Below are 25,482 nucleotides of genomic sequence, written 5' to 3'. Positions count from 1 at the left end.
TTAGTATTGCACCCATTCACAACTAAAATTTGTAATCTGTCATAACTAATCTTAACCTTTTTCTTTTCTAAACCAAACCAAAGCACTAGTTCTCAAATGAAGACTAACCAGCTCCATTCCATTATTCAGAATTTGAATTTCAAAACATTCAGTACAGCCTTATTTAAGTGGAGGTGTTGTTTTTTTTTATTCGGAAAATAATGTTTTCATCCTCTTGGAACCTTAATTAAAGAAACTTTGAAGCAATTCGGTGGGGATGCCACACCAAAATAAAATAACACCTTGAGTCAGAGGCCAAACATAGAAAAATTCAGCAGGATTTGAACACATGAAAACAGGAGACTATAATGGAAACAGTTGTACAACCTTAACTGTAATAGACATTACCATGTGTCCAATAAAGTACACACAGCAGATGTAAAATAAGTGTTCATTATCGATCATACTAAGAAAATCTGTATTAACTGAGTGATTATAATGTAATATCCACAAATTTAAGTTCCGATTGATTCAACAATAAGTTATGATTAAATACACACTCCACATTTTATTTGACCTCTCCTCTCTACAAATACACACACACACACACATATGTACATTAAATCTAAATATTACACATATAAAGTATAAGAACATATTGTAAAAAAATATTTCTCATGTCAAAAATTTGTTATAGACAAACTACTTACTGTTAAGAGCCATAATATTATCTGTTCCTGGATGATGGAAGTTTATTCCCATCCGCCCTACAAAGTAAACAGAAGTTATTTATTAATAGCACATCACCCACACAAAAAGGCTAAAATTCAGTATCTTATTTTGAAACTGAATGAATTCCAAAGTTCAATACTACCATTACAACAGGTCATGTTATTTGTAATTTCAGTCTGCCAGAATGAACATCTAAGTGAACGTACATTTAAAATATACAATATATAAAATGGAAGTATAAAAAGTTAAAATACTGAAGATCAAGCAACAAAACTGGAAGAATAAAGCAGACAGCAATAATGATTTTTTAAGAACTCTCTCAATTTGCCTTATGCTTTATACAAGAGACAGAACTTCATCACTCAAGCTTGTACTTCCACTTCACTAAAACTGCATCTTTTAGGTTAGCCTTCGAAGTAAGTAGCATAAGTGACCAAATCATTTTGGAAACCCCACAAAATTTCAATGCCAACAAGGAGTTCAGTGTTTTTCCATGATAGTTTCCACACAATACTGAGTTGTTCTCTGCATATTCCAGTCGCTAGAGATTGGAAGGAAAAAATCAAAGTAGTGATACTTTGTCCCCATAGAGAGAGGATCCACAAAAAGTCAACCTTGACCTCAAAGAGCAAGAAACAGAAGTTAGCTTTACTTCTGTTAAGATGAAGATTAATCTTCACTTAGAGATTATCTGATTAATGAAATATTAAAACATGTCCTAGGGAAAGAACACTGAAAACTTTATTATAGGACTTTCTGAACCAAAAATCCCAGCCAACTGAAAGCTATTATGTGATCTTTTTCCATGCTACGTGGAAGAGAAAAAAAGAAATCAGGAATAGCAAAGTAATTACATCCATTTATAATCAACTTTACTAATTGACTCTTGACTATTTAAGAGTATTATAGTTCAGTCCATGTTATATGATTTTGCCCTTAGAATTGTGATTAAGTCAGGAAGAGCTAGGTAAAAGGCTAGTATTTATTGCCTGGTTGTAGAGAAAACCTGACATATTAGGATTTGAAACAGAGCTCAAGACCTACTCTGTTAAAGGAACAATATATCCAACTAGTTTCTTTATTATAGGTGTCCCTCCCCACTCCTACCCAATAAATTAAAACCTCACTCTGTTTTTAAAAAGTTTACGCGGAACGAAGAATGGAGGACAATCTGTCTGTTTCTCCTTCTCTCATATTTTCAGTTTCTACCTAGAAATGAAAAACTTCATCTGAAATCACAGAAGACTATCCTGTTGTAATTACTACTTTTAGTGCACAGATGCAACATTCTGATTCAAGACACTTGTGACTTTACTAAGCATTTAAGAAAAAACAAATTTTTAATAATTTATCATTTAAATTAATTTGGAAAAGCTACACTAAATAAAGCTGCAGAACACCACAATAGTATAAGAAAGAAGTGGCACTTCACTTTATTTTTGTAGGGAGTGGCAACGCAGAATTTTCACTTTATTTTCCAAATTCCTGAGTCAAAACTTCTTAGAAGCTCTGCATTACACTACGTCAGACTCTCCAATTGGAGACAATCTACTAAAGTTCACAGTGTATTCTTATGTTAACCTGATGCTGTGGAAACACTGACACAGCCATTATTTTAGTTAGTGTAAGAACATGAAAAATACTTCTATATTCTTGTCAAAGTTATTGCAGTACCCTTTAAGTACATTAATCAGTACAAGGTTACAAATGTTACATACATACCAATCTCTGCCAAATACAAGAATTAATTATAGTTATTAGTGCTGCAAACCAATTATTTAATTTTTACAATTATGTTTTTAGTTGAAAAAACTGATAATGTTATAAAGAAACTAGAAATTCCAATCCTGATGCAGGAGGTTTGGGGTTTCTCTCCCCCATACCACTGTTTTTTCTTTGTCAAAGCTGAAATTCTGCTGTTTAACCAGCTACAAAAATAAAATCAAGTGTGAGACATCTGTTTTTTGTTTTGTTTTTCAGGCAGTCACTGTGCCAGGTGCTGCCTGCATGACATTTTGTCACCTGCCCTTGGCCTGCTATTTTTAAGTTTTCTTTTCAACTATCTGTCAAGAGTAGCAAAAATGTAGGGTTGTACATGCAAGGAGATATACATGTATATACATAAAAAGAAAAGGAGTACTAATACGGCTGTTACTCTGAAACATGTATATACATGTGACCTTGTGGGAAAGTTCTCATCATGCCATTGAAGACACACACAGCCCCAAAAAATAATAAATTAATTGCCTTAATAAACAGCAAAATACTGGAAAATTCACTCTTGTATTAATACCATATTAAATATGGGTGATCTAATCAGCACTGGAGAGATAGAAATCTATTCCGTACAGCTTTGAAAAGTATCTAATAGTGAGTGTACATTGTATTGCATTAACCACAGAATATATTAGTATATTACATGGCAAATTACTCAATGTAAAAATAGTAGGCCAAAGGCAGATGAAGTGTCACATAAGCATTTTAGCATCAACAAAATTTTAATTTTTTGCTATGTACTTAATTTTATCTTATACCCAAGTCTTCTGTGTAAATCTGCCATCAAACCAGGAACATATTTCAAGGAGAAGATTGTGTTGAAAAGTAGGTATGATTGATTTGGAAAGCCATCACTTTAGGAGTGCAAATATAGTACTTGATCTCCAAAAGAATTATACCACACATTCAGGTTTCAGAGTAGCAGCTGTGATAGTCTGTATTCGCAAAAAGAAAAGGAGTACTTGTGGCATCTTAGAGACTAACAAATTTATCTGAGCATAAACTGAGCTGTAGCTCACGAAAGCTTATGTTCAAATAAATTTGTTAGTCTCTAAGGTGCCACAAGTACTCCTTTTCTTTTTACCACATATTCAGTTATAGTGTCAACACTATGGAATGCCTTTAGCCAAAACAGTTCCTCTTAGTAACTAACTTTAAAAGCAACAGACAGAAATTTAGCAAGAGAAGTCTGGAACAAAAGATGTGAGGAGTTGAAAATTAGGCATGGACACTCACGTCTCATTCATGTCACATAAAAAAAGTCTTCTGAAAACTATTTAACCAATATTTGTACTCAAGCCACACCTGCGATTTTCAGTTTGCTAGTCTTAGTTTCACACTTATCTTATCTGCATAGTTTCAATTATGTGCTTTGCTAGTACATCTGTAATTGGTGTATTTAGGCTGCAAAAATTCTCTGTCTCCATTACAAAAAGCTTACTGTCAATCTCTGAATCTTTCCCATGCCATGTGACATTGCTTAGGGCACAAAAAAGGCTCCTCCCATCGCCCCCAACCCCAATCTATTCTGGGATGCTCTTTGCAAGTCCTCTGTGTTCTGTCTCATAAGTTTTCTCTTTCTAAGGACCGTGGATTCTTTCCATTGGCCCTTTTTCCATGTTCCTCCAGCTGCCCAAAGGGACTCCTGCCATGACAGACAGACACGCTGGCATCATACTTGACACATCCCAGATATTTCCATCTTATTTTCTGGATAACTATGTAGATAAGGATTGAACTCTGATGAATCTTGGCATTTGTTATAAATTTATTCCATGTATTTATTCTCAGTATTTCCCTGAGGCATTTGCCTTTGAACGCATTTAGAAATCTGTCTACACCATTTGTGTTTTTCCAGCTTTCACATCCATACGTTAAGGTAGAAATAACATTTGAATTGAAGATTCATAGTTTGGTCTTTAAGTTGTAGATTTTCAGTGGACAAATCTTTTTAAGCTGATGAATGCAGCTATCGCCAATTCCTAAATAATATTTCTTCTGGATATCTCTACTAGCTTCCACTAGCAAAGTATGTGAATTGACTCACCTCTTGTATTCCTTTGCCTTCTAACAAATACTTGAGTTGGGGTTTGCTGGGTTTCTCACGAGATTTGTTTTTTCACAACTAATTATTAACCCAATTTTTCTTGCAATGCTGGTCTTCTGGTCTTTGCTTGCATGTTGGTTGAGATGGCAATTAGAAGAGATGGCAGCAAAATCATCTTCTAGCGTACTGTTACTGAACCATGCAATATCTGCATGGTATCCATCTATACTTTTTCTCATAATGAAGTCAATGCCAAACAGGAGAGGTGAGAGAAAGCATCCTTTTTTTTGACACCGGTATCTATATTACGCTATTCACTCAAGTCTGCATGTACTTTAACCATGCACGCTGTACCTTGCTATAAAGCCTTGATATTTTTGTTGGCACACCAGAACACTTCCTGAGTGAATTGTGATGGATACTGTCAAATACTTGTTTCTGTCATTTAATGCTCTTTTCGATGATTATTCTTAGGGTGAAAATCTAGTCGTCACATGATTTTCTAGGTAAAAATCCAGCCTGCTCCTCCCTTAGCTTTGCTTCAACTACTTCTTTTTTTTTTCTGCTTAAGATACACTCCCTTCAGGGATAGGCAAAGCCTTCTGCAGTAACACCTCACCAGTTATTGCAATTGCTTGTGTCACCTTTCTCTGGTATTTGACGACAGTATAATGATATTTTTCCGTTGTTCTAGAGGCTTTTCCTAGTCCCATGCTTTGCTGAAAAGTTCAGTGATTTTATCAATGATTTCATCCTCACATGATTTCAACACTTCTCTAAGTGATTTGGTCTGTAGCTTTCCCAGATTTTAAAACTTTTTCATTGAGTCTTTCACTTCTTTCTTTGTGATATGAGATGTTACAATGTCTAATTTTGACTATTTAAATTCTTTGACAACGTTCACAATCTCTTGTGGAGTTAGTGTGCTTGCCCATTAACCTTTGCTCTTTTTCTGTTAGAGTCTTTCCTTGTTTATCCTTAACATGTCCCCCAAGCTAGTATAAACTTGCCATTTAGAGCCTTGTTGAGTTGGTAAAGTGTGTTATCACCACCTCTTTCAGCAGGCACTCCAGATTCTTTGACATTGTTGTCTATGTATTTCCTCTTATCTCTTCTTGTGCTACTTTACATGGCTTCATCCTTTATTTCATACAGATTTTTGCTGATGCTTTTTTCTGGAGGTCTTTTTGAGGAGCTAATGTTTGCTTTAACTTGTTTCTTTTATTTCAGAGTTCAATACACCAGACTTGATGTTTGCTTGTGTGGGAAAAACTTGGCATCTATAGTACTGTCATGAAAAAAGCACCATGACACATTAATGTTGACTTTCTGTGATGGATCTAAGTCTTGTACCATCTGAAATCTGTTTTTCAGTTCAACTTGAAATTGCTACTATAAATGTCCTGTCTAGTAGGCTTTTGCTGTGTTTTCTGGCTCTTTTGGTGGTTTTGTTTTTCTTAAGTTTGATCTTCAATCTTGACACACAAATTGTGGTCACTTCTAACATCAGCTCCTTTATATGCTGTGACACCCCAGACAGCAGATCTAAATTTTCTTCCAGCACACTGTTGACTCAGCCTGGTTCCTGGTTACTTTCTCTAAGGAATTCCATTTTACTTTATGGACAACTTTGTATTGGAGTAGTGTTCTGCCAATTAGGATCCTTGATACTAAGCACAGTTCTATCAGTCTTTCACCATTCTGATTTTGGCAACAAAAGCCATGCTTGCCCATTGCTTTCTCCTCTCTGTTATCACCCCCGCCCATGGCATTGAAGTCCCCCATTACTAAACAGATGCCATGCTTGAGAAAATTGTCAGAGTTTGAAGGCAAATGTAGAACTAACTTTTTAATTTCATCATCGTAGTTATCAGTTGGTGCAAATATTGTTTTCAGTGGTATTGTAGTCATGATGGCCCCAGGATATGAAAGACACAAGGAGGGTGAGATAATATATTTTTATAGGTTTGTAGTGGTCACAAGGTTATAGACTGTGAGTCCTCTGGGGATGATGTTTTGTTTCTTGCATTTGCTCAGGAAGTAGATCTGACTGTTAAGTTTGGCTTCCTTCTTAGGCCTGGTCTACATTACACGGTTATTTCAGAATTAGCCGAGTTACTTCAAAATAAAACTGATTCTCTCCACACAACCAAACCAGTTTTTTTGATTTAAAGGGCTCTTTAATCCAATTTCTGTACTCCACTCGGCAAGTGGAGTAGCGCTAAAATCGAGATTGCAGTTCCAGGTTACAGGTACTGTGGACGCAATTCGACGATATTGGACTCCGGGACCTATCCCAGAATGCTCCCTTGTGACTGCTCTGGACAACACTCTGAACTCCAATGCACTAGCCAGGTAGTCAGTAAAAGTCCCGGGAACTTTTGAAGTTCCTGTTTGGTCACCACCATCACAGGCGACCACGCAGAGTCCATCATCACAAGAGACAGTCCCGGATTTGCAGACGTGCTCCAGCATGGTCCAAACGGGAAGTAGTGGATCTCATTGCATGTTGGGGAGACAAATCTGTTATGGCAGAACTAAGTTCCAAAAATAAGAAACGCAAATACGGACACAAAAGTCTCCAGGGCCATGATGGAAAGAGGCTACTCCAGGGACACAAAGCAGTGTCGTACAAAAATCAAGGAGCTCAGACAAGCGTACCAAAAAGCCAGGGAGGTGAACAGGCGCTCTGGGTCACAGCCCCATACATGCCGCTTCTACCGTGAGCTGCATGCAATTATGGGGGGTGACGCCACCACTACCCCACCACTGTCCGTGGACACCTGCAAAGAGGGAGTAGCATGGAGCGAGGCGGATGAGTTTTTGGAAGGCGAAGAGGGGGAGGAGGAGGACAATGCACAGGTAGCAAGTGGGGAATCAGTTTTCCCCCCTAGCCAGGAACTATTCTTAATGCTGGAGCCAATAGCCTCCCCCCACTCCCAAGGCATGCTCCCGGACCATGACCCTGGAGAAAGCACTTCTGGTAAGTGAGAGCTTGATTGGAGCCACACGGTGTGGGGAAACCCAGCCGTGCTGGGCTGGTTGCGTTCAGTTTAAAGGGCTCATCCCCGCTCAGAGCCTCATTGGAGCCACACGGGCTGGGGTGGGGGGAGAAGGGGGAGGGTGTTGTGTGAAGTGATCATCCCAGAGAGCCCACAGACCTTCCTTTTATATGGCAAACCCACCAGGCATTGCTTGCTATGAGAAAGGGGTCCCGGCAGTTTGAAAGCATTGAAATGAATGCGGAAGAAGCAGAACCCCGCGTGCCCCTAGGGCTAACCATGGCTGCCTGCAAGCTGAATTCTGTTGCCTGGCCGCATGTGATGGCTTACTCACACTAAAGTGGCAGGCACTTCAGTATAAGAGGCAAAATGAGACCTTGTACAGAAAGTTTCTAATCGTCCTGTTGTCTGGCTGTGCAAAACTGGCTGCCAGGCGAGTTGCCTCAACCTCCCACCCCACCTAAATGTCTCCCCCTTACTCTCACAGATATTGTGGAACACATAACAAGCAGCAATTACAATTGGAATATTGGTTGTGCTGAGATCTAACCAAGTCAGTAAACTGCGCCAGCACGCTTTCAAACGTCCAAACGCACATTCTACCACCGTTCTGCACTTGCTTAGCCTATAGTTGAACTGTTCCTTTCTACTGTCCAGAGTGCCTGTGTACGGCTTCATGAGCCATGGCATTAAGGGGTAGGCTGGGTCCCCAAGGATAACTGTCGACATTTCAACATCCCCAACAATAATTTTCTGGTCTGGGAAGTAAGTCCCTTCCTGCAGCTGTTCAAACAGACTAGAGTTCCTGAAGATGCAAGCATCATGCACTTTTCCCAGCCATCCCACGCTGATGTCTGTGAAATGTCCCTTCTGATCCACCAGTGCTTGCAGCACCATGGAAAAGTACCCCTTGCAGTTTATGTACTGGCCGCCCCAGTGTTCTGGGGCCAAGATAAATGGAACACATATCCCTATCGCCCCACCGCAGTTAGGGGACCCCAGCGCATTAAAGCCATCCACAATGGTCTGCACATTTCCCAAAGTCACCACCCTTGATAGCAGCTGGTCACTTGCATCATAGCAGCCCCCACAGTAGATGTGCCCACTCCAAACTGATTCCCGACTGACCGGTAGCTGTCGGGCATTGCAAGCTTCCACAGGGCTATGGCCACTTACTTCTGAACTGTGAGGACTGCTCTCATTTTGGTGTCTTTGTGCTTCAGGGCAGGGGACAGCAAGTCAGAAAGTTCCATGAAAGTGGCCCTACGCATATGAAAGTTTCTCAGCCACTGGGAATCATCCCATTTCTGCAACACTATGTGGTACCACGAGTCTGTGCTAGTTTGCGGGGCCCAGAATCGGCATTCCACAGCATGAACCTGGCCCAACACCACCATGATCTCCCAATTGCCACATGCCGTGCTTCTAGGAACGTCTGTGTCCATGTCCTCATCACTATCATAATTGCGCTGTCGTCGCTTCCTTGCCCGGTTTTGCAGGTACTGCACATACTGCTGGATAACGTGCGAGGTATTTACAATGGTCAAAACTGCAGCAGAGATCTGATCGGGCTCCATGGCTATGGCGCCTGCATGGGTAATCCTGGAAAAAGGGTGCGAAACGTAGGAGAGCAGAATGGCAGCAGAAGAGGAGCTGTTCGGTTCATGGTAGCCAAAAAAAAAAAAAAAAGGCGGGAAATGGTTGTCTTCTGTAGCTTTCACGGAGGTGGGAGCCCAGGACAGACAACATGGAGAAGCTCAGAAGCGCAGCAATAGCAGGAGAGCAGAGTTGGCGGCAGAAGCTGTGCTGCTCTGTTCACGATGGCAAGCAGAGTTGGCAGCGGAAGCGTTCGATGAGGAAGAGAAAGAGTAGATAGTAGAGATTACATAGGAAGATGAGAGGTGGATTCATAGTAGCAGGAGAGCAGCGGTGCACAGTCTGCGCATCAAAAAGGCGCGAAACAATTGTCTGCCCTAGCTTTCATGAAGGGAAGAGCAACTGACAACACACCCAGAAACACCCGCGAGAATGTTTTTGCCCCATCATGCACTGGGAGTTTAACCCAGAATTCCAGTGGGCAGCGGGGACTGCAGGAACTGTGGGATAGCTACCCATAGTGCACTGCTCTGACATTTGATGCTAGCCTTGGTACTGTGGATGCACTCTGCCGAATTCACATGCTTTAGTGGGGACACACAAGACCGAATGTATAAAATAGCTTCCGAAAATTCAAATAGAATAATTTCATACTGTAGACATACCCTTTATGCTGTGGAGTTTCCATTTCAGTATAATATTGCCATTTTCATTTATTGTGTTTGAAATAAAGTTTTGAGAGATCAGCTGTTAATTAGGCCCCAGTGTATAAGTGATTTTTCTGCTTTGCAAGTCTTAATTAAAGCTACTCCTTCAAAGTGACAACCGTTTTGAATCCCTGCATATATTAAGACTATTTTCATTTTTGAATTGCTTTTTTTCAGCTCCTGGAATCAACAGTTGCTTATTCCAAGGCTCTGGAGATTATATTCATCCATTTCTTCCATCACCTGCATAGGTTTGGTGTTAGAGCCATTGGCCTCATGTTCCAGAAACATACTTTCATAGTTTGTTTTACCTTTAGTAAAAAACTTCTCAGAGTCTTGGCAGCTTTCACCAAGACTCATAATTCCTATTAAGCAAGAGTCCATTACTTTTGCATGATGTTTGTTGGAATGGCTATCTTGCTTTATTTCTGTATTTTAACCTTTAAAGACAAAATGAGCACAGGTTGTTGGCTCATCACTCAACCCCCAACCTTGAGGAAGAAAGGACTGCATTTTGTTTGATCCCTACTCTTTGACCTGCCAGCTTAGGTTATCCTAACAGGAGTAAGAACCCCTGCCAGCATAGCTCTCAGAGTAATTTTTGATACTAGTTACAAATTATAAGAGGACACAATAGTCGCACTAGTTACAAATTAAGACTGGCAGCAGGCTATCACATCAGTTTCAACATCACGTTTGGATAGTACTGTAAAATGGATCTGCACACTTTAAGAGTCGTAAAATGTAGAATTCCTTACATTCATAAAACACAGCCTCATATGCATCAATTCACTTTGTTCAAGAAAGTTAGTAATATTATATATGTATTCAATTAATGTTGTAATACATTACATTCAGAAGGAATGGATAAAAATGATGGCGGCTAAAATTAAATTTCATGACCAATGCTAAATTTATCTTGAAAGCTTCAACATTTGTATTACATAGTAGTGATTAATGTAGTTGCCAATACTATAAAAGTGTCCTAAATATGTTTGCATTGTACACCTTCTTAGGACAGTGTTAGATAAGAAAAAGTTTTGGTAATGAAAGCTATGTGCCACCTGTTCTTCTTGATTAAAACTAGTAATTTTTTTAGTTTACAATTGCCTAAACAAGAACATATTTTATCCCATCCTAATGAGAGTTGCTTATTGTTTACTTGGAGTCCATGCAATTTGAAATCAGAAGCCATGTCACTTAGTAGTAGTGCTCTGCAAAGCCATATTTAAAACTTTGATTTGATTTCCAGTTCCAAAATCAACTGCTCACCAGAGAAGCAATGGTTGGGAGTAATATAGAAGTGGCACTCAGCCATGGAGAGTGCTTTTATCCTTTTAGCAGGATGAAATTGAGAACCTGAGCAGATACCTTTCAAAACCAGTTTTTCAGCTGGAAGAATGATAACTATAGGAGAGTGCTTTGAAGGTAGAAGGAAGGACTCCTCAAAGCTCCAACAGGCACATAAGTAATTCTCCCTCTCCACCCAGAAATCAAGACAGTAATTAAAATATAGGCAGCCATGCCATGTTTTGATTTCAAAACCATGTATCCTATGTCTTCTAGGAAACAAAGGGGAAAATATCATGGCTTAAAATAGAAAAAAAATCTTTCAAAAATCAAAAGTCCATTCTCAACTAACATTCATAACAAAACAAAACAAAACAGGTTAGATTGCAGAAAGACCTAAAGGTTAAGAAATCACCTACATAAATCTGTGCATGTGACCTCAGCTGACTGGATTTAGATTAATGACTCCACATGTTTCCAGCAGAGAAGGGAATTTTTTATTTATTTTAATAATTGCATCTTTTCAAGGATACTCTCCAGTTATACAATAACCAGTAATGTATAAGACTAGGAATAAGGGCAGCCAGATTTTCAGCACATTGTTGCTTATTCAATCTATACAAAATTAATACTTACATTGCACTGTACCAACATACTGGGCAAAAGAATTACAACAGTAACAGCAGCAGTGCTATAGTTCAGGGTCTGCTGTATTTCCATAACAAACATTTTAGAGGCTTACAAAAAATTCAACTCCATTTGGATGCTTCCAAGTTTTAAAAGTATCAAGAAGCAACTATAATTTAAGCACCTATTTCTAATCTACAATGTGTCAACCTAATGTGTGCTCACAGAACATGGAGACTACTGTTTACCACAACCAGACATGAGGATCTATTCATCATAGTTGTCATGGTATGTGATCATTTTCTCACTGCACATGTCTGACAACCACCAGTTATGAAACTAGTTTGTATTAATGTGAAGAAGCGGAGGCCGAGACAGTTTAAGCTTGTTATTGAGTAAGTTCTTCTAACTTTCATTGAATAGACAAAAAGATATGCTGTTACTGAGTAGTGAAAGCCAGCAGCAAGAGAGAGCAATAAAATATTTATTAACAAACCACATATTCCTCACAGCCAAAATACTCATGCTGCTGTTATATAGATGCCACATGTAATAGATGAGGATCTTCAAGCAGAAGAAGTATATTTAGCTCATTAATGGTCAGTTTTCATAATATTATTGTATCTACTACATCAATTTTACAATAAATCCTACTGAACAGGAAAATAAAACAGGAATTATGGCTTCAGTCAAAGGAGATAGGCAAGTCTTCCCCTCCACCCTCTATGTACGTATCTTTTGTGTAGCATCAACACTGTGTTAGACACCTTGGTTAAGCTTCTTTTATTCAAAGTTGAAAGAGGGCAAATTTATAACCTTACTAGAGACAAATTAACCTCCCCCATAAATCTTTTTTAAAATATTGAACAATTTTCTTTATAAGATGCTGAGTTTTAAAGTAGGAAGGATAAAATGGAGTTATTAGAGCTGCAGATGCACATGAAGCCATAAATCAATGAGAGGATGTAGCAGGGAAGATTTTAAAAAGTATCAGTTAAATATCTGCATCCCCAACCTAAGTTAAAGAAAAAAAAAATAAAAAAGACTCAGCATCTAGGGAAACATGTCAAAGAACAGATACACTGGATGTAGGCAATTAAGTGGTAAACATGCTCATGGCAGTTACATTAGATAAAAAAATAAATAAAAATCAAACTTAAGAAGAGGGTTATAAACCTTCATGCTTTAGTGCAGAACCAGACAACTATATGATGAGAATAGGAAAAATTTTCTCTTGTGGGCAGGTTATTCCATAGTCTTCTACTATGTGGTTTGTTGCAACTTACTCTAAATCTTCTGGTACAATTGTCAAGAGTCGAGATACTGGACTAGATAGACCATTTGGTTTGATCGAGGATGGCAATAGGTGTCCACACACAGGTAGAAAAAGAAAAAAAAAGTCCTTTAGCCTAGTGCACAAATTAGAGGACTCATGTATTTTGTTTCTCTTTGAACAAACTACTGAACTAGCCTCTGTTTTTTCATTTTTTCCTCAGTGTCTCTTCTTCATCAATATTTACAGGAAAGGCACTGGTAGGGTGTGTCAAGGGAATGAAACATTAAGAAGTGGATAGTATGCTGCAACTAGTTTTTCTACAGCAAGTGTTGTGAAGAATTGACAACTGAATGCTATTTTTAGAGCTGATATTCCAACGTAAAACAAATTTAGGAACATTCATTTCACTTGAATGGGGAATTGTGAAATTTAGTGCAACATAAATGAAGTTTAGCTGCAGATTGAGAGAACACAAATATATGATCCTCTCTCATTCCCTTTCATCTTCCTTCGGTCATACCATAAGACTCACATTTCTTTGCCAAAGCATTCTCCAAAGAATTAGAACAGAAAGTGGGCTTCAAGGTAAAAGCCAGCAATTAACTGAAGAGTAGGATGGAAAATTGACTGTCCCTTCTGCGACAGATGCCACTATACTCACAAAACCTATGAGATTAATTAACAATATAGCCTGGATAAACTAAACAACTTAAATAATTGTAGCAGTTGTACATCTGACCCCTATGGAATCACTATAAGGACTAGAAAAGTAATATTGTTGCTTTTAATATATTTGTATATGGATGGAACGAGAATAGCAGTTAAATGTACAATTTACAATAATTAGATAGAATTGTACTAGTTGCCATACCAACTACAGAGATTTATTCTCCAGTGTTATTCTTGACTACGTTTCAAATACGGGAAGCTAAGATACCACAACATGGCCTTTAAAAATGTATTCAAATCACACTTGTTTTTAAAGGAGATCAGTCATTTATTTTTGGCTTCTAAATAGATTTCTAATAAGAAATAAAGTTTTCATCCATAGAAAAATATATCTTTGTATAGAAGAACTTCCAATTATAAAACATTAAAACTTTAAAATATTTTTATTGACTGAAATAACACAACATAACAGGAAGGAGAATAAAGATCTGATAAGAGAAAAAGTTTATAGTTTGCTAGTTTACATGGGTCCTATTGTATATGGAGGCAAAGGAGAACACTGTCCTATCTTAGTCTCCACTAACCCAGTAAGCCTTTTAAAAACAGGTACGTCTCTCTATTACCATTGCAAACATAGAATTAAATGCACAAGGCAAGATTAATGTGATATAGCACTGAAAATTTAGATGAAAGGGAGGACATTCGAAGTTATTAAAGTATGCTTGGAAAACATCTTGCCTCTGAGTATCTGATGTATATGTAGTCAGAGTCCCAAACAATCACAGACTAACATAGGTATATGGGAAACTGCTCAGCAAATATTTATCTTACAAAGATGTGCTAAGTGGCAATAGGGAAAAAGAAATAGCATGTACACTATTTTCTAAGTTTTCACAAACAGTAAAACCCATCTTAACTATGATTTGAGTGTGTTGTTTCTGCATATTTATACTTGAGGAACATACCTCTTGGTGCCTGTGAGCTTTTCTTCTGTATAGCTCAGGCACTTCTTCCAAGGCCCATATATTTAACAGAGCTTATCGTTGCTCTGAGCAATTTTGCCTGGGGAGGATCACTAAAACAGGATAAGAGGCAACATGAGGAAGAGCAAAACAGTTTATTCAAGCCCAGCATCTCTTGTGCCCAGCACTTTATGGTAATTAAATGTGTAATTGTAGATCTTTTGTAAGGTCTCTAATGTGCTGCAGTACCAAACTTTGTCTTGCAAGTCCCCAGTAACTAGTGTACAATTGGTGCACTGAGGCATGCACTGTAGGTGCTTCATCTGCTAAGGCTGTATGCTTCTAGCACCTAAGGGTCTCAATGTCATTCAACTTGCTTTCATATGCCACACTTTTCCTAGGGGCCAGACATCCTCCTTCTGTGACCCACTTTTCTAACTCTCCTCTGAATTGCCACAGAATCTCCTGCTGATGACTTTGCATTTTCCTGAGCACAACAGAGGAAAAAACCAGCAACACTGTAGCAGATTCAGCACACCACTCTGCTGAGCCATCACTGTTCAGCTGCCTCATCACAGTTGCTTACTATTGCCTCTTCTGAGGTTTTTGAGGTGATATCTTCATGAATTGAGGCTGGAAGCCTGAGAATGACACCACAAGAGGATGCCTCTCTCTGACCTTGTTGGAAGAGTCAGAAAGACCTAGCTGTGGAATTGATGTCCTTCCATTTTCTCCAGCATCTTGCCCATCTTGAGGCTGAAAAGACTCTTCCCTCTTGAACAGGAGGTCTCACATAAGACTAAGCTTTAGATGAAAGGCCTAATTCAAAAAGAGGCAAAAGTATAATTTGAAAGAAATAGCTGATGCCATGAATAGTCTGAAGCAACTTCAACTGCCCAGAGGATGTGGGTGGATACTACATGCTCCTGAGTCACCAGCTCCTTTATCCGCTCCTCAAGAAGATGGCCCATTAGATTAAATTGGTATCTTGCCCATGACAGAATTTGACTACGGAGGTACCTAAAGTACCCTTTCCTCATCCAAACGCCAATCTTTCTGGCATCCTGGTCTGATAGGAGAGCCCAAACTTGTCTTAGAACCTCTCCTCCTTTCATCAGCTCCGGCACCATTAATGAGCTAGCTAGAAGAAGAGCAGGTTAGGATATATTGCCCCCTCTATCCTGGCACCTGATAAAGGCAGTCTACCCTCTTACATCTGGCTCTGAACAAGGCTAATATCAACCAGATGTCCTTAGCCATGTCCAGTAGATCATCATTAATAGGGAGAGAGTTTCCTTTTCCTTTGGGACTTTCAGATGTCAAACTCCCAGTTTATCTTTTCCTGGTCAAATGAACTTTCCAAATCCAGGTCCCTTGGACATATGTTGTAATAGCCCCTGAAATTTCCTGAAAGTGGTTGTGAAAGAGAAACAGTGACTATATTGTCACAGTTCAGAGAAACTGCAGCTGCAAATTTCCTCTCAGTGGTTCAGTAAGGGTACTCTCTTGGCTTTCAGCTCCCCAACTGTTTCTCCTTTCAGACTGAGACGCAAGTCTCTCTCCCTTCTGACTGTGGTATTCCCAGACTGGACAGTTCCCCTGCCTTCATTGTGTCCTTTCCAGCACAGACAGGACACCTGCTTACTTTCTCTTCAGAGGCAGGCAACAGTCCAATTGCTACAAACATAAGGTACCACGTAGCAGTTCCTAAGCAAGCCAACTTTATTCTTAAGGTAAAAAGCATTACAGAGAAAACATTAAAAAACAATAAAAGAACCTACATGTATGCTAATAAGCTCAGCAGAATTCCTCCCAACTTTCATACTGGCTCTGGGAAATGCAGTGTTTTAATACACCACCCTAAGGGCATCCTTGTGGTTACAAGTCCATCAGAGCTTCAGCTCAGGACAAGTACATTGTCTTATGAGGCCTCAGCAGGCCAAATCCTTCCAATCCTCCCCTAAGCACTGGGGTCCTCTGTGGACCAGGGATCCTGTCCATTTGCTGGATCAGGAAGGCAGCCTTCAGTCAGTATAAACTAAAGCTATTTATCCAAAAGTCTTCTTTGTCTCTGGAGAATCCAGTTTGAACTAGTATATGCATACCTCCTCCGAGCGGGACTTCAAAGGCTGTGCGACAAAGTTCCTCCTCTGCCTTGGTGGGTCCTGTGCTTATTGGCAGATTTGCTCACCTCAGAGATTCAAGGCAGCCCTCAGTTTGGCCACTTTTGCTAGTGGCTCAAACCTGCTGTTCACTCAGCTAACCTCATCACTGGCCAGCATGGGGAAACTGAAGGAGAACAATCCCTGCAGGGACCTTCCCCTCTGGTGGGACTCAGAGTCGAGGACAACTCCTCCTGTATCCAAAAGGGAGTTGGCAGGATGGGGGGGGGGGTGAAAACCCGGGCCCGCCCTCTACTCCAGGTTCAAGCCCAGGGCCCTTTGGATCACTGCTGTCTACAGCGTTTCTTGTAACAGCTGTGCAACGGCTACTTCCCCATGGCCTCCTCCCAACAACTTCTTTACCCTCACCACAGGACCTTCCTCCTGATGCTAGATAGCGTTTGTACTCCTTAGTCCTCCAGCAGCACACCCTCTCACTCTCAGCTCCTTGCACCCTCTTGCTCCCAGCTCCTCGCATGTGCCTCACTAACTGAAGTGAGGTCCCTTTTAAACCAGGTGCCCTTATTAGCCTGCCTGTCCTAATTTATTCTAGTAGCTTCTTAACTGGTTTCAGGTGTCCTAATTAGCCTGCCTGCCATAATTGGTTCCAGCAACTTCCTGATTGTTCAGGAACAGTCCATTATCTTACTCAGGGAAAAGAGACCTGCTTAATCTAGGGCTAATGTATCTACCTTCTATCACTCTCCTGTAGCCATCTGGCCTGACCCTATCACAGCTGGTAATGGAGGACGTTCATTAGGATCACGCCTCTATACTGAAGAACATACACACAGTGCCACAACAGCACATACATAATTGCATTTTAATACAATGTACCTTGAAAGGTATTAACTAATTCAATAAGGTTTATTTTAATGCTATAATATTTGTTGTGGATATTATAGGATATTTGCAAGTCTGTCACACATATATGCTTAGAAGTTTTGAGGCTGAAGAAATCCCCTTTTGCTCACCATAAAAAAGGTTGTTCCAAGTCCTTTCCCCTTCTTCCTCCTCTGAATATGACAGGTGGTTAGGAATATTGGCCAAAAGAGGGGACAAGGCCACAGATGTTGGAACTGGTCAGGTGGCACAAGAAGTGACTGGAAAATGACACCTTAACTGACTTGGGAGGTGCAGAAAGTGAGGATCCCCAGATCCTGATGGTTGCAAAGGAAAATTATCAGTGTGGCCAGCTAGTCACTGGGCTAGAGGGAGGGCAAGGGAAGGGGCCTGAAATGAGGCGCTCCAAGAGGCTGGAGAAGCTGAGAACACCCCTTGGAGCCCAAGGGAGTAAAGAGCCCAGGATATTGACACACTCCTGATCCAAGAGCTGCGCCTGAGGGCCTATAAGCCCACACCAGGCAGATTTGGAAAACTCACAGAACAGAGTATCAGGGACTCCATCTGAGTCCAGCCTCATCAGAATTGGTTATTGAGTTTCCCCCCAGAAAAGTGCACTAAAAAGAACCAGGTTGCTGAGTATCTGCAAAAAGAACAGGAGTACTTGTGGCACCTTAGAGTTAGTCTCTAAGGTGCCACAAGTACTCCTGTTTTTAAAAAAAAAAATAAAAAAAAAAAACAGTCTATGCTCTGGAGATAGTGCCGAAAGACTAACATTGACTATCGCTGGAGAAGAACCAGGAATCCTAGTGACCAGGAAAATGGGCAAAGCTGAATGAGTTCCTTGTATTGCCAGTGCCATTGCAAATAACTCAACTGCATACTCTCTAGACACTTAAGTTTTTTCTTCTTTTTCCAGGTTGGTGCTGAGAACTCTAGCACTGAAGATCCCTTTGCACTTTTTCTGTCCTGTCCTTTACTAATTTTGTTGGAACCAAGCACAAAAGAGACAAACTCAAAGTATCCCAGCACAAAGTGGACAAACACCTGATCATATGTCAGAGCCAAGAAAGGCATGGTGCCTTCGCTGCCTTTTAGTACAGGCCTGTGATTGATGGCCTTACAAGTGCAGTGATCCAAGAATGGACTTTCCCCACATAGAACAAATGGCAGAGCACAAGGGGCTGAGATATCTCCCAGGAGGGAATGATGTATTGCACACCACTTAATTCTGCCCTTCATATCTGAATCCTTAAAGTCAATTAGACCTTCTGGTTGTACTCCAGAACCCTACTTCAAAGTAAAAACCTAGGACCAAGATCTTGGGCCTAACTTTATGGTCCTATTTTTGAAAATCTTGGCCTAGGTATGTAATGGCATAACTAAAGTACACCCAAGGGAATTTGGAATCACCTCCCACCACCAACCCACACCCCTCCCTCGGGGGTAAAAATCAAAAACAAAAAACATTTTAGGCAGAGAGAAAATCCCTACATTTCCATTTGGCCCTTGAAAAGGAAGGAACAGAAGCAGGTGGGGGCCACACTTCTCTTTAATCATCTCTACTTCAAAAGTCTATTGGCAAATGACAGGGCTCCTGTGGCCCCAGTAGACACCACTTTCCCAGAAGATTTCTGAAGCTCTGCAGTGCTGGAAGCAAGGTATCACATAAGTGTGAATATGAAAAGGCCATCTCAAAAAAGACTGAATATTTGCTGAAAAGTTTGTTCATTGCCCACTGGCAGGCTGACATATTCTCTGAAATAGTCATATTGCCTCTGCAACAGGCCTGAAGCTTCCAAGATTTGTATAGTTTGGAAGGCAGAGTGAAACTTTTTACTAGAATGAGCTAATGCTTGCCTCTATTTTCCAAACACAGTGCTTTTGCTATGTCTTTTCACCTCTCCCATCTGTCTGAAAGCTTGTACAATACTAGAACTAGTACGATTAATAAAGCCAATTGATATGTAAGTGCATACTAGCAAGAGTAATTTCGGCAAATTAGCCTATTTTACCAAGGGTGAGCAATTCATTAAACTAAAAAGGTAATCTTCTCAAATTAAAGATACCCTAATTTGGGAGAGATCCATCTCAATTGAAACAAGCTTGGAATGTTTGGATTTGAGAGTGGTAGCTCTACCTAATGAGCTAAACGAGATATGTCCACTTACTGAGAGTAGTCGTAAACCACCCGCCAGTCTCTCTGAAGCTTTCAGTTACTTACTATGAGAGTATTACTTTCCATTAAATTAATTGTAGTAGCTTGTTTGATTAAGACAGAACATACTCCAGCATCTACAGAAGAGGAAGAACTGCCTGAAGTTGAATCCTAGGAAGACAGATTATGTTTGTGGGCAGAGGGAAACACTTTGAAGAACCATCTGCCTGGTCCCCCTTTGACTAAAGTCACATGCTCCCACAGATCCAGACAGTTTGCAGTTTGAAAGTTCTTCTGGATTTCCTACCAAAGCTGGCCCTGGATAGCAGCATCTGTGGAAAAACTCCACCTACTAGATCTGACTGGCTAGGAGAGCATGTTCTATCTTTGCTGATGACTTGGCAACTACCCTTTGCACAGAAAACAAAATGTTATCCATGACAGCTGATTGAGATTTGCCTGTTCTGAAACTTTTTTTGTATTCCACATAAAGATATATTTATTAGCTTTTCACACATACTGTAGCTGTTTTAATTAGAAACCAACTCACCCATCTCACCATGGATACCTGAATCTTAGATCAACAACAGTGGAAAAATTTAGTTCCTGCTGCCCTCAAATATTTAGTGTGCATGTGTGTGTATATAATACAATCATAGGACTGGAAGAGACCTCGAAAAGTCATCTAGTTCAGTGCCCTGCACTCATGGCAGGACTGAGTATCCCTGTCTACACTATCCCTGACAGGTGTTTGTCTAACCTGCTCTTAAAGATCTCCAATGACAAAGATTTATTCCAGTGCCTAACTGCCCTAAAAGTTAGGAAATTTTTCCTAATGTCCAAGGTAAACCACGCTTTCTGCAATTTAAACCCATTGCTTCTTGTCCTATCTTCAGAGATTAGAAGAATTTTTCCCTTCCTCCTTGTAACAACCTCTTATGTACTTGAAAACTGTTCTGTTCCATCCCCTCCCCCCCCACCCCATCTTTTTTCCTCAGACTAAACAAACCCATTTTTTCAATCTTCCCTCATAGGTCATGTTTTCTAGACCTTTAATCATTTTTGTAGCTCTTCTCTAGACTTTCTCCAATTTGTCCACGTCTTTCCTGAAATGTGATGCCCAGAACTGGAAACTGGGCTCCAGCTGAGGCTAATCAGCATGGAGTAGAGTGGAAGAATTACTTCTCATGTCTTGCTTACAACACTCATTCTAATACATCCCAGAATGATGTTTGCTTTTTTTGCAACAAATGTTACTCTGTTGACTCATGTTTATCTTGTGATCCACTATGACCTCAAGATCCCTTTTCATTATCTCTGCATGTAAAAGTACAATTGCATGAATTAGTAAACAAAAAAGTTCCCCAGACCACTCACTCATGTGGCATCAGCTGAGTGGTAGAAGTAGTTTCATCTGTACCCCTGCAGTTGAAAGGGCAGATCTGCTCCTGAAGAAGTAATCAATCATCAATATTTCCCTGAATCCACCAAGCAAATAAGTTACACTACTTCCAATCCATCCATTTGGGTTTTAATTCATGCTAAACCGATCTACAGATCCATCTGTCTTTTTGTAATCTTTGCTGATTTGTTAAATTTGAGAATAGCTGCACATCCTTGTTTCAAAATTGCTAAGGATTTTTACTTTGAGGATGGAAAGTAGTAACAGTCTTTGAGTGAGCAAATATTGAGTTAATTGCAATTATCACCCAACTTTAGCACCAACAACAATTGTCATTATATATGCAGAGATAATGACAGTATTGGGTAGTAACAACTGCGCAAGCCAGGATATTGTACTTGATAGACAAGTAGTCTGTTCCTATATGTCACATCCTGATTGAGTACCATACACATGACAATTCGTATACTTGTCTGATGCAAGAACTGAATCTAGTGTGTATAAATCACATTAGCAAGAAATATTTTTCCTTTTGATACATCTCTTTAATCTTTTTTTCCCTCCGAGTTCTCTTTACCCCTTTCAAAACTCAAAGTTCCATTCCTTCAGTTTTCTGACACTACACACACAGTCCTGTGTCACAGCCATCACACTTTGGAGCTTGTCAGCACCATCACTCAACTGTCTGGGTAGGTGAGAGACATAAAACCACATCTCTCTATTGCTGAGCATGGTGCTTTCACAACAATGCCAGTCTGGAGATCACAATACCAGCTGTCAAACTTGGATCTCACACTGGATCACACAAGTATTACTACAGTTGCTAGGGTGTGTGTGTGTAAGATATTCTTTAAATTGTGTTTTAATATCCACGATAAAGGGGATATTTTAGATTACTATCTTCTAACTTAATGATTCATGCAAAATGGTCTACTATAAAAAAATTACACAAAATTAAAAATTGAACTGGACTCTTATTAATTGCTTGTTTTCTGAAATAGAAGACTGAAGTTGAAAACCTTACTGAGCAATTTTTTACGACGGAAAACAAAAACAAGCCTCTATAAAACTAAAGCTTAGATAACATTGGAATTCATCATCTTTCACATATGGCATACTACATTCACACACATTTAGCCTTGGTCATCTGAGATTATTGAGTCATGTTTTTCAGATGGGCTAATAGCAGCTTTAAATATGCACCACTCTGTTTACTAGCAGAAAATGTATAGCAATTATTGAAAAGTTGATTTTTGTTTAAACACCAAGCAAGCATGGACATATGAATATTCCTAACCTGTAAAATGATTCCTCCACATTATATCAGCGAAACTCATTGGTGGGCCACTGGGAGGGTAGTGTTTACCTTTCAGAGGCTCATGATCAGTCCTTATCATATCCATTAAAGAATTTTCCAAAGAGTGCAAGTTAAAAGTGTCATAGGGCCTATTCCGGTCCTAAAAGAAAAGACAGAAAGAAAAACACTGTTACAATATAGTCATTTCATAACACAAGCACACTTCGTACATTGTATTACTTCAGCATTACCAGTTAAAAAGTATCATGGAGGAAAAACATAACATTTATAATAAATCAAGAAAAATTATGATTGTGATATTTATAAATATAGTGTTAAAAGGGATAATACATGGGACTGCTCAAAATAATATACGCTAAGAGTTTTAACATATACCTCTCTAAACAGGTGTGTATAACTCTTACCGCAGTAACATTCTCTACATTTAATTAGGATTTGGAAATAACCCCTCCTTCCACACATTTTTTGGGGGGGGGGGGGAGAGAAGATAAAGAGTGACATGCAGAGTTTTAAAATTGTATTTCTTTGTTTCCAGCTTCTGCCTTCATTTTCTGACAGAGCTTCTCTGAACATACGTGGTGCAGAAGCAATCAGTGCTCAGGTAGCCACAGCTTCCCAACAGAGCATTGTTGCTTTCCTCTATGGAAGTCTAACAGGGCAGAGGCAAACTCTCAGATTATAAAAGGTACACAGCAAGGTGCAAGGCAATGCAAGAGAGCTAAGGGGGACAGTACTTCCAACCTCAAGTGTTCAAAAATATTGAGTCAGGCACCAAAAAAACCTCAAGAGATTTCTTTTAAATATCATGATTAAGCCATATTAATTTGAGATTCTTTTTTATTTAACCTTCTGCTTTTTGAATTTTAAGGATTAATTTGATCTCCAATTAAAATGACAAATTTCATATTATTTGGAGAAGAAACTCTGGTTCTAGTTTTACTCACAAAACCCTAACTACAGTTCAAGGATTTGTTGAGGGCTGAAATGGGTATAACCAGAGAGACAAGGTGGGTGAGGCAATATCTTTTATTGCACTAACCTCTGTTGATGAGAAAGACAAGCTTTGGAGCCCCACAGACCTCTTCTACAGGTCTGGGAAAGGTACTCCGAGCATCACCGCTAAAAGATATTACCTCACCCACCTTATCTAATATCCTGGGACCGACACGGCTACAACTACATTTCATACAACAATGGGCATAACCACACATTTTAAATTGAGAACGTAACATGAGGCAACAGAAATGCATGTCTTAACTTCACCAGCAGGACATCAGGTTACATGCTTAGAGATGAAACTACTGCATCAACTACCTAATCCACTATCCTGCCACTGCAATATAGTATTCGTGAGGAATGGATACTCAGTGTGGGCAAGTTGGTGGAAAAGGTTAGATAGAAATTAGGTGGATTCCCCCGCACACACACAATTAGAAAGAATCTATAAATTTAACTTAGAAATCTACAAATTTAACCTAGGAGATTTTACATGGACGATTCCAGTTTCTTTAAATAAACACAAGCTCTAACTTTTTTTTTTTAGCACATCAGGCTAATAAACTAAATATATACATATCGCTAGTCTTAAAAAAAAAAAAAAAAGACTACAGGGGAATAGGATTAAAAATCTTTACACAGTTAAAGGGCACCAATATAAGGGAAATGGAAGAATTGTTTGAGAAGGAATAATATGTAACAGGATGAAACCGAGCAAAGGAACTTTTAAGGCTGGACACCAAGAAAAAGTTTTAACAAGGTCAATTAAACGATGGAATAATCTTCTTAAGGAAGTGATGGAATCCCTGCTGCCAATGTTGTTTAAACTTAAGACAAAGCACTTGAAAATGTTATGCAGGGCACCATCCTGCTGATAAGGACATGGAGTGGGTAATCTAGGACTTCATCTCTAAATTTTAGGATTTTATGAGTGATCAAACTTCATTTAATTAATGCATCAGATACTTCATTCTAGTCATGAATTGGGAAATGTACTACAAACCTGAACCTTTACATTCTCAGTCAATTCATTCACACAGTTACTGACAAATAGGGAGAAAGGATCACGTAGAAGAAGGTAGCAGAAAGCGTTCGATTATTTCCTACTGTGCCGTGTTACATTCACTTCCTCCTCCAGTAAATAAAAGTGGTTCAACATTCCTCTGTGCCAACTGAATAATATCTGCCTTAGACCTAAGAATCACAGAGTCAAAGTTCTCTTTCATGCTATGACATCACAAGATCACTTATGCAGGCCAGAAGGTTAAGTACAGAATGTTTGGGAAACAACAATATCCATAAGGCATATTTAATGTGAGTTTTTTTCCCTTCCATATGTGGATCTGGCATGACTAACAGAGGGTCCAGACCTTTCACATGAAGCTACACTTCTGGAGCTTTCTGATCAGCTTGCCCTGAACCTTCAGCACCACAGTACATGCATGAGGATGGCCATATTGGTCCAGAAGTGGGTTGCTATAACCATCTAGAAGCTGGTGACCTCAGACTGCTACAAGTCCTTTGCTAACTAGTTTGGTGCTGGAAAGTCAACTGTGGGTAAAGTGATGGCAAAGGTTTCTGAGGCAATCAGGCATGTGATTTACTCAAAGGTAATGGGTATAAATATCCCTGAACTAATTGCTGGTTTTGAAAGAATGAGTTTATAAATTGCATTGGGCCCCTGATAGGACTCATGTCCCTATAGTTTGCCCTCTTCAAGGAATACATGAGTGCACAAATCACAATGAGTACTACTCCATCATCATGCAGGCCCTGGTAGACCACAAAGGCCAATTTACGGATGCCAATGTGGGCTGCCTGCAAAAGTTCACGATGCCAGTGTTTTCCAGCAACCAGGAGTCTACATTTGTGGACAGGGTGAGACACTATTTCCACCAAATGACATTGTCATAAGTGTAGTTAGACCCCCCCACTATTAT

At 39.6% G+C, this 25,482-nt stretch overlaps 1 protein-coding gene across 5 annotated transcripts in view; it reads right to left on the bottom strand.

The window, feature by feature from the left end:
• Positions 1-25,482, bottom strand: part of CPEB3 (cytoplasmic polyadenylation element binding protein 3) — a 189,567-nt gene that overhangs the window by 117,044 nt on the left and 47,041 nt on the right. For 3 of the 5 annotated variants that reach the window (XM_084633816.1, XM_084633817.1, XM_084633815.1), the window contains exons 3-4: positions 22,526-22,685; positions 690-746 (exon numbers count right to left, since the gene is read on the bottom strand). In XM_084633816.1, coding sequence (XP_084489942.1) covers positions 690-746; positions 22,526-22,685 — 217 coding nt within the window. The remainder of the gene's footprint in view (positions 1-689; positions 747-22,525; positions 22,686-25,482) is intronic. The other 2 variants (XM_084633818.1, XM_084633819.1) reach the window with 1 other exon arrangement.

Source organism: Lepidochelys olivacea, assembly GCF_965140295.1.
Source record: "Lepidochelys olivacea isolate rLepOli2 genome assembly, chromosome: 7".
Lineage (NCBI taxonomy): Eukaryota > Metazoa > Chordata > Testudines > Cheloniidae > Lepidochelys > Lepidochelys olivacea.
The sequence above is the reverse complement of the archived record's forward strand: the minus strand, read 5'-3'. Positions and strand labels throughout refer to the sequence as shown.